This window comes from Microtus oregoni, unplaced genomic scaffold, assembly GCF_018167655.1.
Source record: "Microtus oregoni isolate MIOR12 unplaced genomic scaffold, Mior012 000065F_ref0000479, whole genome shotgun sequence".
Classification (NCBI taxonomy): Eukaryota; Metazoa; Chordata; class Mammalia; order Rodentia; family Cricetidae; genus Microtus; species Microtus oregoni.
Window position 1 is genome coordinate 9,012,070 of NW_024543875.1, and position 12,037 is coordinate 9,024,106.

The following is a 12,037-nucleotide window of genomic DNA, read 5'->3' on the forward strand; positions in this document are numbered from 1 at the left end:
GAGTCTTCCAGAAACAATGGTCCTCTAGTTTATATCCAATCTACGGCTGTTTGTGTGGTCTGTTTCTAAACTGCCCTGGGAACGTAGACTCACAAGCATGCACCAGGGGGGCCAGGAAAACTTGTTTGTGAAGTTTAAAAGAATTCATTGCCACCATGCTGGACTGAGATGATGGGAGGCTATTTTGTTACAATCAGAGGACAAATGTGTTTGGTTTGCTAGTGTGTAGCACTGGGTAAAACAAATTGCTTTCTCTCAGTGGGGTAGGGCCCAGCTGATTTCCATCCAAAAGAAGCTACTTTGCCTTACTTTGCTGAGGCCCCTATGTATTCCTCCCAGCCTATGTCTAGCTTTATACACATTTCAGTAGGAAATTTGTAACTGACCTGCTCTCCAAGGATAGAAAGAATATACTAGAAGCATTGTACTATTAAATTGGTTTTAATTACATGTGTGGATTTGTTCCTCCCTTGTTATTACCTTTTGTAAATCCCCTTATTATATTTTCCATAGAACAGGCCACCCTATTATCTGCATTTTTTAAAACATGGATGAAATTACATCAGCATTACATTGGTTTTATCTGCCCTCTGTCCTTTTGTGGGGGGGGGGGGGGGTGCATGTGCATTAATTTAGACAAGGATTCATACCAGAAACTAAGTTACTATGAATCTTGATCAGGATGCAAAATTTGTTCTCTGTGTATATGTTATTCTTTTAAAAAGACCTGGTGTCTGATATTAGGATGGTCCCAAAGCTTGTGACTTGGAATGTCTCTTCCTTGCAGTTTTGGTAGTAGACAGGTCTTCTGGATGATGTCACTGGGCATTCACAGTGGTAAACCTTTCCACTGCAAGGTCAAGAGAGACCAATTCTGAATCATTGTAATGCATTACATAAAGTAAAAGACACTGTAATGTAAGTCTGTCTACAGTTACAACAGATGCCGATGGTTTCCCTACCAGCCCATTTATGCCCTTCTAAAGCAAGACAGGTAAGAATAAATCATACTATTTCGACGTTTCTCTGACGTTTGAGAGCTTAGAACCAGAACAATGGACGAGAGTGTATTCTGGCCAGAAGAAATGTAACAGGAGAGCAGGGGCCCTTTGTTTGTCCCAGCCGCCTGGCTAGCTTACACCCGAAATAATCACACAGAAACTGTATTCATTAAATTACTGCTTGGCTCATTATCTCTAGCCTCTTATTGGCTAACTCTCACATCTTGATTTAACCCATTTCTAATAATCTGTATATCACCACGAGGTCGTGGCTTACGGAGAAAGATTCAGCATGTGTGACCTGGCATCTCCATGGTAGCTCACTGACTCCTCTTCTCCCAGAATTCAGTTCTGTCTTCTCCACCTACCTAAGTTCTGCCCTATCAGGGCAAGCAGTTTCCGTATTAATTAACCAATGAAAGCAGCACATAAACAGAAGGACCTCCTACACCAAAGAAAAGAGCAGAAGCTTTGGTAACATTATCCAACTTCAGCAAGCGTGGGGAAGAGCCGCCGGCTCATAATTCCTGCCTCTTATGCCTCATCTTATCAACATACCTCTAGCGTGGTTCATCGCCTATACATAATCACTGAGCAATTTATTTGTGTAAGTTTTATGCTGGAAATACATTTTTTAAAGCCTGCAGTCAATGTGTCCTAAGGAATTGAAGCTGTGCAGCGCACAAACATGACTTAAACACGGGAAGTAAGTTTTAAACGAGATAACCGGAGCACGAAGAGGGCGTGCTACCGGGAAATGAGAATGGTTGACAGAATGAGTACTTAGGATGGTGAGGCACTGTCATAGGATTTCTTTTTGCACTATTGTTAGTTTTCCCTCATTATTGCAGCAAACTTCTACAAACTTAGTGATTTAAATAAGGCAAACGTTTCATTCTACATTATTGGAAGTTCAGAGTGGGTGTCGCAGAGCTAAACTCGCGGGTAGATTATTTCCTGGAAGCAGTACTGGAGTGATTTCTTTGATTTCCCGCTTCTTTCTGTCAAGGCATCTGCATTCCTTAGCCTGTGAGTCTGGGAACTCCTTCCTTGTGTATTAAAAGCCACTGGCAAAGCTTCTACCCCAGTCCCATTATCACATATATTCCTTTTTTTCTGTTCATCCCTGTTCTATACCATATTGCTCTCTTGTGATTACGTTGCGGTCATTTGGATAACTACATACATTTTCCCTATTTGGGGCCAGCTGGTTAGAGGAATCAATGCTAGCTGGCTTCTTCCTTAATTCTCTTTTTCATTGTTACAGAAAGCACACACAGGTTCTAGGAATTAGGATACAGATGATTATGTAGGAAAGACAGGGAATGACTTCCCGTCTCCCAGTATAAAACCTGCTTAGTTCTCACGACGATCTCATCTCACTAACAAGGAAACTGAGGCACCCAGCTAACAAGACTCCCTGCAAGTCACACAGCAAGCAATGATTACTATGAAGTACAACTCTGAAAATTATATTTTCCCATCTACATTACACCAGACAATTAATTTTAGATATTGAGAATTTGTGTCTTAAATAGTGAGAGCAACTTTACAAAGATCTGAGTCTCAAAGGATAGGTGTATGGATTGTATTTATCCTATCTTCAACAAATCTTTTAAGTAGCTCATATCTGTCAAACAAAATTGTGAGGAGCCCAAACAAAGACATGATTTCTGACTGTTAGCATTTTGTAGACACCTAGAAGAATTGACAGAGAAATAAAGAAAGAATTACAGATCAAGGCCTAGGTATATGAAAGAAGTTTGCACAGTGAGCAAGCAGACTGGAGAAGAAACGCTACGTCTACCTGACTGCGGATGTGCACCCAAGTTCTCTCCGCAGCCTGCATTTATTTTATACATAGCTTGTGCAAAAATCTATCTCAGTGACAGAAAGAATTATGGTTTTGCTTTTGTTCTTATCATTTTCTTATTCTATCTGGCTTTCTTCCCACTTTCAGTTACTGATTTCTACCTACATTTCGAGACCTTTGAGTATGTGTCTTTCTTCTCAAGTAAAAAGGCAGTCCCATTCAAGGAAAGTTGAAGTCACAGAACCTAATGGTGTCTGGCACACCCCGGCTTGTCAGGAGCTGAATATTATTAGTAAACAGAGTAGAAAAGTCGCCTCTCAGAGACCACTAGGTTTTCTTTGCCTTCTGATTCAGGCTAAACCCACCTGACAACTATCTTGTCAGGCTTATCAGTTTTGTCTGGTTTGTTTGTTTGTTTTTATCTCATTCTCCTTGGCTAACCTACCTCTGTAAGACACAAATACCCCAACTGGCAATTTCTGGTAGTTACCTCTGAAGTAATTGCTTGCTTCACATAATTGATTCTAGGCCTGCCAAACAATATTATGCTTAAATGTGACCTTGCCTAAAATGAAGTAAACTTATATGACACAGTTGTCTGGTGTCCACGGATGCCTTGCCTGAAAGCCAGCGTATGTGCCTCTCTTCAAGACCTGCGGCCCCAAAGCTTATGTACTCAAGAGCCATGCCTTCTAATTCCCAAAGGTCCGTCTTTCCAAACCTCAGGATCCATAAAGTTCTGTCCATCAGGATGGGACACGTCCTTTCTAATGACGTCTTGCGAACAGTAGAAACGCTGTTTCAGGACAGCCACTACCCACAAGCCCTTTATTCCTTGCCCTCATGAAAACTAATGGCTACCCTTTGCCCTACAGAAATCATTAGAGCATAACTCTTAGGAAATGGCAACTTCATTTTCATCAATGCCATATTTTTAGCAAGACGGATATTTGCTAAGTACTTGTGAGTTAATGATTAACATGATACAGAAAAAGATAAAGCTTTGGGGTCAGAGTGATGGCTCCACAGGTACAGGCATTTGCCGTGCATATCTCGTGTGTAGAGTTTGCTCACCACAACCCATGTAAAAATGGAAATATAGAATCAACTCCATAAAGTTGTTCCCTGATGTCTTCATGTGTGGCATGTACAGGCACACACATAGACACACAATACATGCACACACATAAACACACACTCACATACATGCACATATACAATAACAATCAGAGAATATTTTTAAATAAATAAGATAAAACTTATTGAATTTGGCACACACACACATGCAGATGTTTTCCTAGAGCTTAGGGCTTTCTGTCACTGCCTTGTTCACCTTTGCTGTCCATGAGTAAACTCCATTTCCAGACTACATAAGAGAGAAAAAGTAGAAATTTAATTGTCAGTTGGTAAATTGAAAAGTGAATGAGTGTTAAAATTTTAACATTCAAAAGATGGAATATTGAGAAATTGAAAGAGCTGCGAACTGAAACATGGATCTTAGCGTCACTTCTCATGCAGGGGCTGTGAGCATGGGTAAGCCGTCTGGTTCTCTCTGCCTCTGTTTCCTCACTTGCATATTGGAAGGCTCATCATGTACCTTTTACCATCCACAAATAGTATATTACACGTCAAAAATTTTTCCAAAATTAAAAGCTGCTTAACGATTCAATGGATTTTAATTCCCCATTCATTTCAAACTCTGCATTCTGCAGAGTAAGTGGAGGGCTAGGAGGTGATAGAAAGGACCGGCCATTGCAGTGGCCTTTCTTTGCCCCACTACCCTGCAGAGACATCAGCTGTAAGAAGCACCTGAATTTGCAAATTTTAGAATTTGAAAATTAAGGAAGCTAATTCAGCAAGCCTACACGAGTCAAGTCCTGTCTGCCAGACACAATGCTCTCTACAGTGGACGTACCAAAATGAAATTGGTGGATTCATCAGTGATGAGCTGTCGGCTCCTTATCTCAAAGGAGTTAAGTGGAGGAAAAACAGCGAGTTGATGCGTCCAGATTGTGCCATCTCTGCCACTGTGTGGTTTGAGGCCAATTGTGACCTGTTTTTAGCCTCTGCTTTCTTGTCTACTAGAAAGTGGAGTGTACAGTAGATATCCCATGATGGGCATTTGCTTGTTTCCTGTAAAGAAACGAGAACTGAGTGATAACTAGCTTTATTAACCTTTGAATAACATAGAAATTACTTAAGAGGGGTTGAGTTTTACTTGCCAAGGTCACAAAACTCATTAAATGGATCCCGAGAAGTTAGCCACCAAAGACCCTGCTGTCTACCATGACCTTTGTGACCTTGAGTAACCCGGAGGAGAGGTAATTGAGCAGCTACTTCTACTTCAGAAGAAAGAGAATCAAAATATTGAAGCTATTGACTCACCCGGAAGGCAGTAAACAGTGCTTCGGTCCCTGACCTTTCTGCATCCTGGGGCAGTCGATAACCTGGCCACTGGATTCCGCGCCTGCCAGTGATTTTGATTGGGAGTAGTTTAACCTTGAACTGAGCTCTGAGTAACCAAGGCAACAGGAAGTCAGCTTCTGCATCTCAGGAGAAGAATCCATAAATCAAGTCCCTAATGCAAACACGGTGTACAGGTAGAGGTTTGTAGGAATAAGTGATCTGAGAAATGACCCTTGAAAGCAAGTGACTGTCCCCTGATAGACTCTCCCATGGCTACAAAGAGTTTTGAAAAACTTATAGATCGAGGTCACCAGGTTTTTGTGAAATACTTTCATTTAAGTAATATAAATTTTCTCTCAGTTCTGTCTTTTAATTTTGAGCAATGTCAGATTAAGAAAGTTGTTGCTGCCATTATTTCTTACTTTAAAATCACATCAGTCTCTAGAAATATAAACATCAGTGTGCTATGATGTTAAAGTCTCAAAGTACATAAATAACCAGAACTCATCCACCAAGGATGTTCTCTGTACAGGCTGACTACTGAGTTTAAATGATAACCCTTCACAGAGGCAAACCACCCAGTCTTTTCTCATGTTCCCATGTAAACGATGGTGCTTTCCGTGACCCGATCTGTGGAAGACTCTGGTTTGTTTGTTTGTTTGTTTGTTTGTTTTAAATAATCAATTTCCTGCCTCAAAAAAATTCTGTTCCTATGAACAGAGAGAGAAAAGCCAGGCCCAGTCTGGAAGGAACCCACCAAATGTCCCACCATGGACCATCTGCTGTCACTAGATTGAAAGGAAACAAACTCTTACATTGGCCACCTGCACAATGTCTTTTCCCAAGGGGCAGCTCCCTTCCCCCCCACCCCACGCTCTCCAGGCCTCTGCCCTCAGAAAGAGTGATATCCTTTGTTTAAAGCTCATCTGATCGTCTTGCCCATCTATGCTGCTTCTGAGTGTCCATCATCCCTTCAAAAGCCAAAAGTGACTGAGAAAAACATGAAGGTCAGTTTCCTTTTCCTTTCCTTAACGATGATTTCGAAAGTTGACAATTCCTCAATTGCCTAGGGTTTCCGTAGAAGCTCAACAGTGCTGATGGGAATGACAAAGTGTTTTCAGTGTCATTTTATTGCATTTAACAGAGTCTGTATCATAAACAGTTGAGTGGCAAAGTACACCCAGCAGGGGCATGATCAGACCAACTCTAATGAGATGATGTGGCCTGAGACTAATTTAGATGGTAAACATTTGCATGAAAATGGGTACAACTGAGATGACTGGGTATCAGTTCATTCCCGAGTGAGGGTTAAATATTCGTCTACTAATCCCGTTTATTGCCTCCATTCCCTACACACGCCATAATTTAAATAGAAAGGTATCTGTGTAACCTGTATCCGCAGGTACAAAGATGGCTCGTCAGTCATTTTTTTTTTCCAAAGCAGCAGTTGTTCAGTGTAATGAATGCTGATAGCTTAGCATTCCAAAGTGTGTTTGGGAGGGATCCTGTTGAGGTCCTGCAGCGAACAGAAATGGGGTGTTTGTTTTGGTTTCTTCCCTGCCTGCTGTCTCTGTGAACAGACCTGTTAGCAGCCACAAGCTAAGGACCATTGAACATTCTACCCTAGTATCATGCTCATAGATAGTTCTAGAACTTTTTCTTCTCAAACTCTCTTTTCTCAGTGGAAAAGGAAAGCTAATACATGTTTGTAGTTTAGAAAATATTAGTAGTTTCTAGAAGTAGTGGCTCATACAGATAATCCCAACACTTGGAACGCTGAGATAGAAGGAGTGCCACCTGCGTTATAGGCCAGTTTAAATTACACAGTGAGTTTCAGAATAGCCTAGACTACAGAGTGAAACCTTTCTTTTTCCTTAACATAATCCTGTATCACATATGTATGATATATAATATGATACACATAGAACAGTAAAGTCAAGGCTAAGAAGTGAAGGGGAACTCTTCCTGATCCCCACTTTCTATACTCCACCAATCCCTGATCCTCCCTCCTTAGAGTAACCCCTGCTAGTTACTTAGATGGATGTTCGCACAGGTGACTGTAACTACCCTAGGTCCTGTGTTTAGTCCATCTTAAGCACAGCTGCTTATTTTGCTAATAATGCATACTGCACACATTTTTGCGTATTTTGATAGATGTACCTTGTAATGTTGTTACCATAGAACTTGACAATTGTCTCTTTCTGTCCTCAAGATACCCTGAAATGAAAGATCAGAAAATTGCAGAAATTTTATTTGTCATGGCATCTTAAGCAAGAGTTTATGAGACAAGAAGGGAGAGTAGGAGGAGAGTAGCAGGGGCGAAAATAAAACGTTAGCAGGACCCACTCTTGAGATGCCTTCAGCTGTGTGGACCAGTTGTGTAATAAGGCTTGTGTCTTCTGCACGAAGCATACTGTGATGGGCATGAACTGCGGTTTCTGTTAGTATGGTCCAATGGACTAAGATGGTCTTAGCTTTAGCATTTTGCAACTGGTGATATCCAGCGCTACCTAAGAGCAGGGGGACTTTATTCAATTTTTCCTTAAGCTCCCCAAAAGGGTGCTCCTCTCATCTATAAAATTGAAAAAAATAGTAATAGCCATGGTCATACCTCACCGAGCTGTCATGAAGCCAAAGTGATTAAAGGAGATCTCACGGTAGTAATTAAGATAACCTTGCTCTAGGAAGGGACTATATCACTCAGGTTGGTTAGGATGAAAAAAAAAAAAACAGTGTCAAGAATGACTGACAAAACCCAATTTGTTGTTATTGGTCTTGGACTACAGATGGAGGAAGCCTGAATAGATAGCCATTTGACATGGATGAGGCACACTCAGCCCTCTAGGATTAGACGTGGTTTACAGCTATGGATGTCGATAGGTGCCCATAAATCCTTAACAATATCAGAAAAGTGAACTGAACCTATCCTTACAGCTTCAATTGCTTCTGAGGAAGTCATGGGTTATATTTACCTCCATATCTGTAATAATATGGATAGGCAGTTACACATTAGCAATAACAGTAGAAACGTGCAAAGCATGGAGTGTGTCCTGAAACTCATTCCAAGTGCTTAGCATCTCCACTCACCTGGATGCTCAACACGCCTCACAAAGTTCTCTCATTGTCCCACCTTTTAAGATAAGAAAGTTAACCGTAAAAACTCAAGTTTAAAACTAGAAACTTGATTATTAAGTAACATTAAATGACCTTAAGTAACTTGTTCTTGGTAATAGCCTAGAAATGCCTGAACTGGGAAAAGGGGTCCAGATTAACAAACAAGGATCCAGGATAGCCCATAAAAGGCTATCAGGAGCTGTAGCATCCTAATCACTTGACCTATGATGCTTGTTGAGTCCTGACGCTCAGAACCCTCCAAATCAGCTGTTCAGTTCAATCTGCCATGATCCTTCTCAGCCTCTAGCCACCACTTTTCTATATTCACAATGGGAGACTATCATATTTCTAGTCTAGGCATTGGAAATGCCAAAGTTTTATTCATTTTTACTGTGTGAATGATATTCATAGGGTACCCCATCTTCCTTATCCATTCAGCCATGTGTAGACACCCAAGATAATTATCTATCTGGATTCAATTCCTCCCTATCTCCTCTCAGCACCAAGAATGACTTTCCCTCAGCCTCACTGTTCCACATGAGCTTGGCGAAGCATCTCTTCATGACGATCTTTTAACTTTAGACTCTCTCAGCAGCTAGACTGAGTAATGTGCAAGCCTACAGGAACTGGGTGCTCAGTGTTTCTTCTCAGTGGTCTCGTCTTCCCGGCCAAGTGAGATGGGAGACTCGCTAGGGCAGGAATCGAAGCAATCACCCTTCATACTCCATTCAGGGTAATCTCTGGAAAGATGCATCTCCTGATCTTCAGAATGCTAATGTATACCTGATACATTACACTGTGTCATTACATATGTGTCTGCCTCAAATCTAGGCACTCATTTTAGAAAGCCCTTAGTCCCAACACACCCTCAAACTAGCCATGGCCATTTTTCCCTTTTATGTATTCTCAATTTCCTTTCTTTTTGTATCTGAAAGAGGACAAACAGTTGGACTGTTTACTTGAATCATGGCCAGGTTTTATGATGGTTGCCCTCCTATTCCTTTAAATCCACTACAGGTTCTTGACTTATTGTTTTTCAGGAATGCCAAGTCCCCACTTAAAACTGGACCAGACAGCAGCACATAGTAAGAGCGAGGGCTCAGTATCCACCATGATGGCCAGGAAGAAGCCAACCGCAGTGGACAGTGTTGCCATTCCTTCAGCCCCGGTGTTATCTCTCCTGGCTGCGTCTGCAGCGACGACAGATGTAGGTGAGTTCTTCCCACACACTGATGACGGACTCTGAAAAAGTCCTTTAGTCACGGGGATAAATGACATCACAATACAGTGTATAATGGATGAAGCTCAAAAAAATCAAGCTAACGGTTCAATACAAATGTCCTCATAAAAAAGCTAATAAGTAAATAAGTCAACACTGAACACCGTGATGAATGTCTACGATCCCTGCACTCAGTCAGTGGAGTCAAGAGGATCAGTTCAAGGTCACCCTCAATTACTTAGTGAGTTTAAATAGAGAAACAAGTAAATAAATTTGTAATAGCAAGGACCATAGCTGAGAGCGTGACTCGGTGGTAAAGTCTGAGAAGCATAGGTATCATCCAGACTATCAAAAAATTAATTGGCTAATTAACTTAAAGCAATTGCAGTTTGAGTATCTCTAATCAGAAATGCTGTGCCCAGAAGTGATTGAGAATACAGTGTGGGGGCCACTTGCAGATGCATGTCAAGACATTTGAACTTCTAAAGAAGCAAATTCAAACCAGTAGATAACAAACTAATCTATCATTTAAAGTCCTTCTCGTCAAGCTGTCTTTGTTCACAAACACTGTAGATGAGAAGGTCATGGTCCATCTCCCCAGTCTAAATGGTCATGTGTCAATCAGCTGTCTTTACCATCTGTAAACACAACAGGGAAACCAGTCCGTGGCCAAATATGAAGTGACTCAGCCTGAAACCGAAACAACTTGTGATGGTGTCACCAGTTAAGTCATCACTGAGTGAGTGTTAGGAAGAAACCTTGAGTTCAGTCATAGTGCAGACCGATTGTCACACTGACCCTAAAGATAAGGTGCCTCATGTTCTTACCTGGCTGCAATTTTAATAAGTTAAAAAATGTTAAGGGAAAAAGCAAATAGGAAAAAAAAATCAAAGAAAATCTTTGAGAGTCTGTTTTAAAATCAATGCTAAGGGTTACATGTGGCACATGTCCCAGGCCCTGCAAACACACATCAGGAAAAGCAGAATGCATATATCTCTTGAGGTAGATGAAGTGTGGGGACCAATGAAATTCATTTGCCTTTCATATATGCATCACAGACTGTTTTGGTTGCTTATTTTGAGAGTTTCACACATTATTGCACTGCATTTTCATTATATCTACTCCTCCTCCCTTGCCTCCCCTGCATCCTTCTCTCACATTCATGTCCTTTTTTTAATAATGTGTATGTATGTTCTACTAAATCCAATTAGTGTTGCATACACACACACACACACACACATATATATATTTGTGTATGTTTATATGTGTATATATGTGTGAATGTACAGTTGATCCCCTTAGGCATGGGCACTCCACCAAGGGCCCGTCCCTGAAGACAACTAACTCTCCTTCCTTGTCCCACCATCAACCTGTTGCTCCCTACCTAGAGAAGGGGCCCTGTGGTGCCTTCCTCTATCCATGCCGGAATGTTGACTAGTGTTGTCTTATGCAGGAAACCGTGTTATTCAAAGATCTTGAGGATAACATTTCTGTCATGTCCAGAAGACACCATTTTGTAGCTGTCTTTCCAGTCCTCTGGCTATTATAGTCTTTCTTCCCCCTTTGTCATGATGTCCCCTGAACTTTGGGTATGAGGAGATATTAATATATGCATTTGATGATGGACACCCCGCCACTTTTTCTCTGTGCTTAAATTAGTTATGAATCACTGTAGTAGTCTCTATCTGGTGCAGGGGACATTTCTTGGATGAGTTGTGAGGGTTTCACTTATCCAGGGCTCTGAACCTAAGTATTTAGAAGGCTGGATCAATTTAAAAAGATGGCAGTACTAGGTTCTCATCTATGGTCTATGACCTTTCCAACCATGGGCTCTTGGCTAGGTTTACAATACCATTCCTGAGTTCCTTCTATAGAGTGGAGTCTTAAGTTCAATAAGACAGAGCTTGAATACCCCTGATATATTAGTGCCAAGATTTTCCTGATGGGTGTATCTTGCCCAGCTGATCCATATTGTAGTTTGAAGGATTTGCAGCTGGATGGACTGTTGAAAATGTTTCTCTCCTGGTGGCTTACATAGTATCTTCCAATACTAGAATAGCTAGCCATCAGGAAGGAGACTTCCAGGGCTGTACCAGCTTGACTTCTCCAAGTCCCATGACCAAAGTGTATGATGATGTCAGCCGAAGAGTCTCATTGTTCAATTCTGGCGGGCAACCATGAGCAAGGGCAATAGTCTCTGCTGTTTTGGGGGTCACATAGACCCTTCTCAACGAACACTGGCATCTCATCTGGCCCTGAGTTTTTGTTGAAGAACTATATGGCTGCTGGGTGGTGCGGGAGTTGTTAAAGGATTTCATTTTTCTTTACAGCTGAACATAATTCATAGACAATACAATAATAATAATAATGTATAATAATTTATAAGAGATAATTGTATCTATGTACCCCAATCATTCCGTTCATCAGTTGAAGGGCATCTGGAATGGTTGTATTTCTTATCTACCTTGAAAAGAGGAGCAGCAA

General features: G+C 41.2%; 1 protein-coding gene across 2 annotated transcripts in view; it reads left to right on the forward strand.

The window, feature by feature from the left end:
- The window catches only part of Setbp1 (SET binding protein 1), a 337,179-nt gene that overhangs the window by 294,014 nt on the left and 31,128 nt on the right, over nt 1-12,037 (forward strand). For both annotated transcript variants that reach the window (XM_041640915.1, XM_041640916.1), the window contains exon 5: nt 9,375-9,545. In XM_041640915.1, coding sequence (XP_041496849.1) covers nt 9,375-9,545 — 171 coding nt within the window. The remainder of the gene's footprint in view (nt 1-9,374; nt 9,546-12,037) is intronic.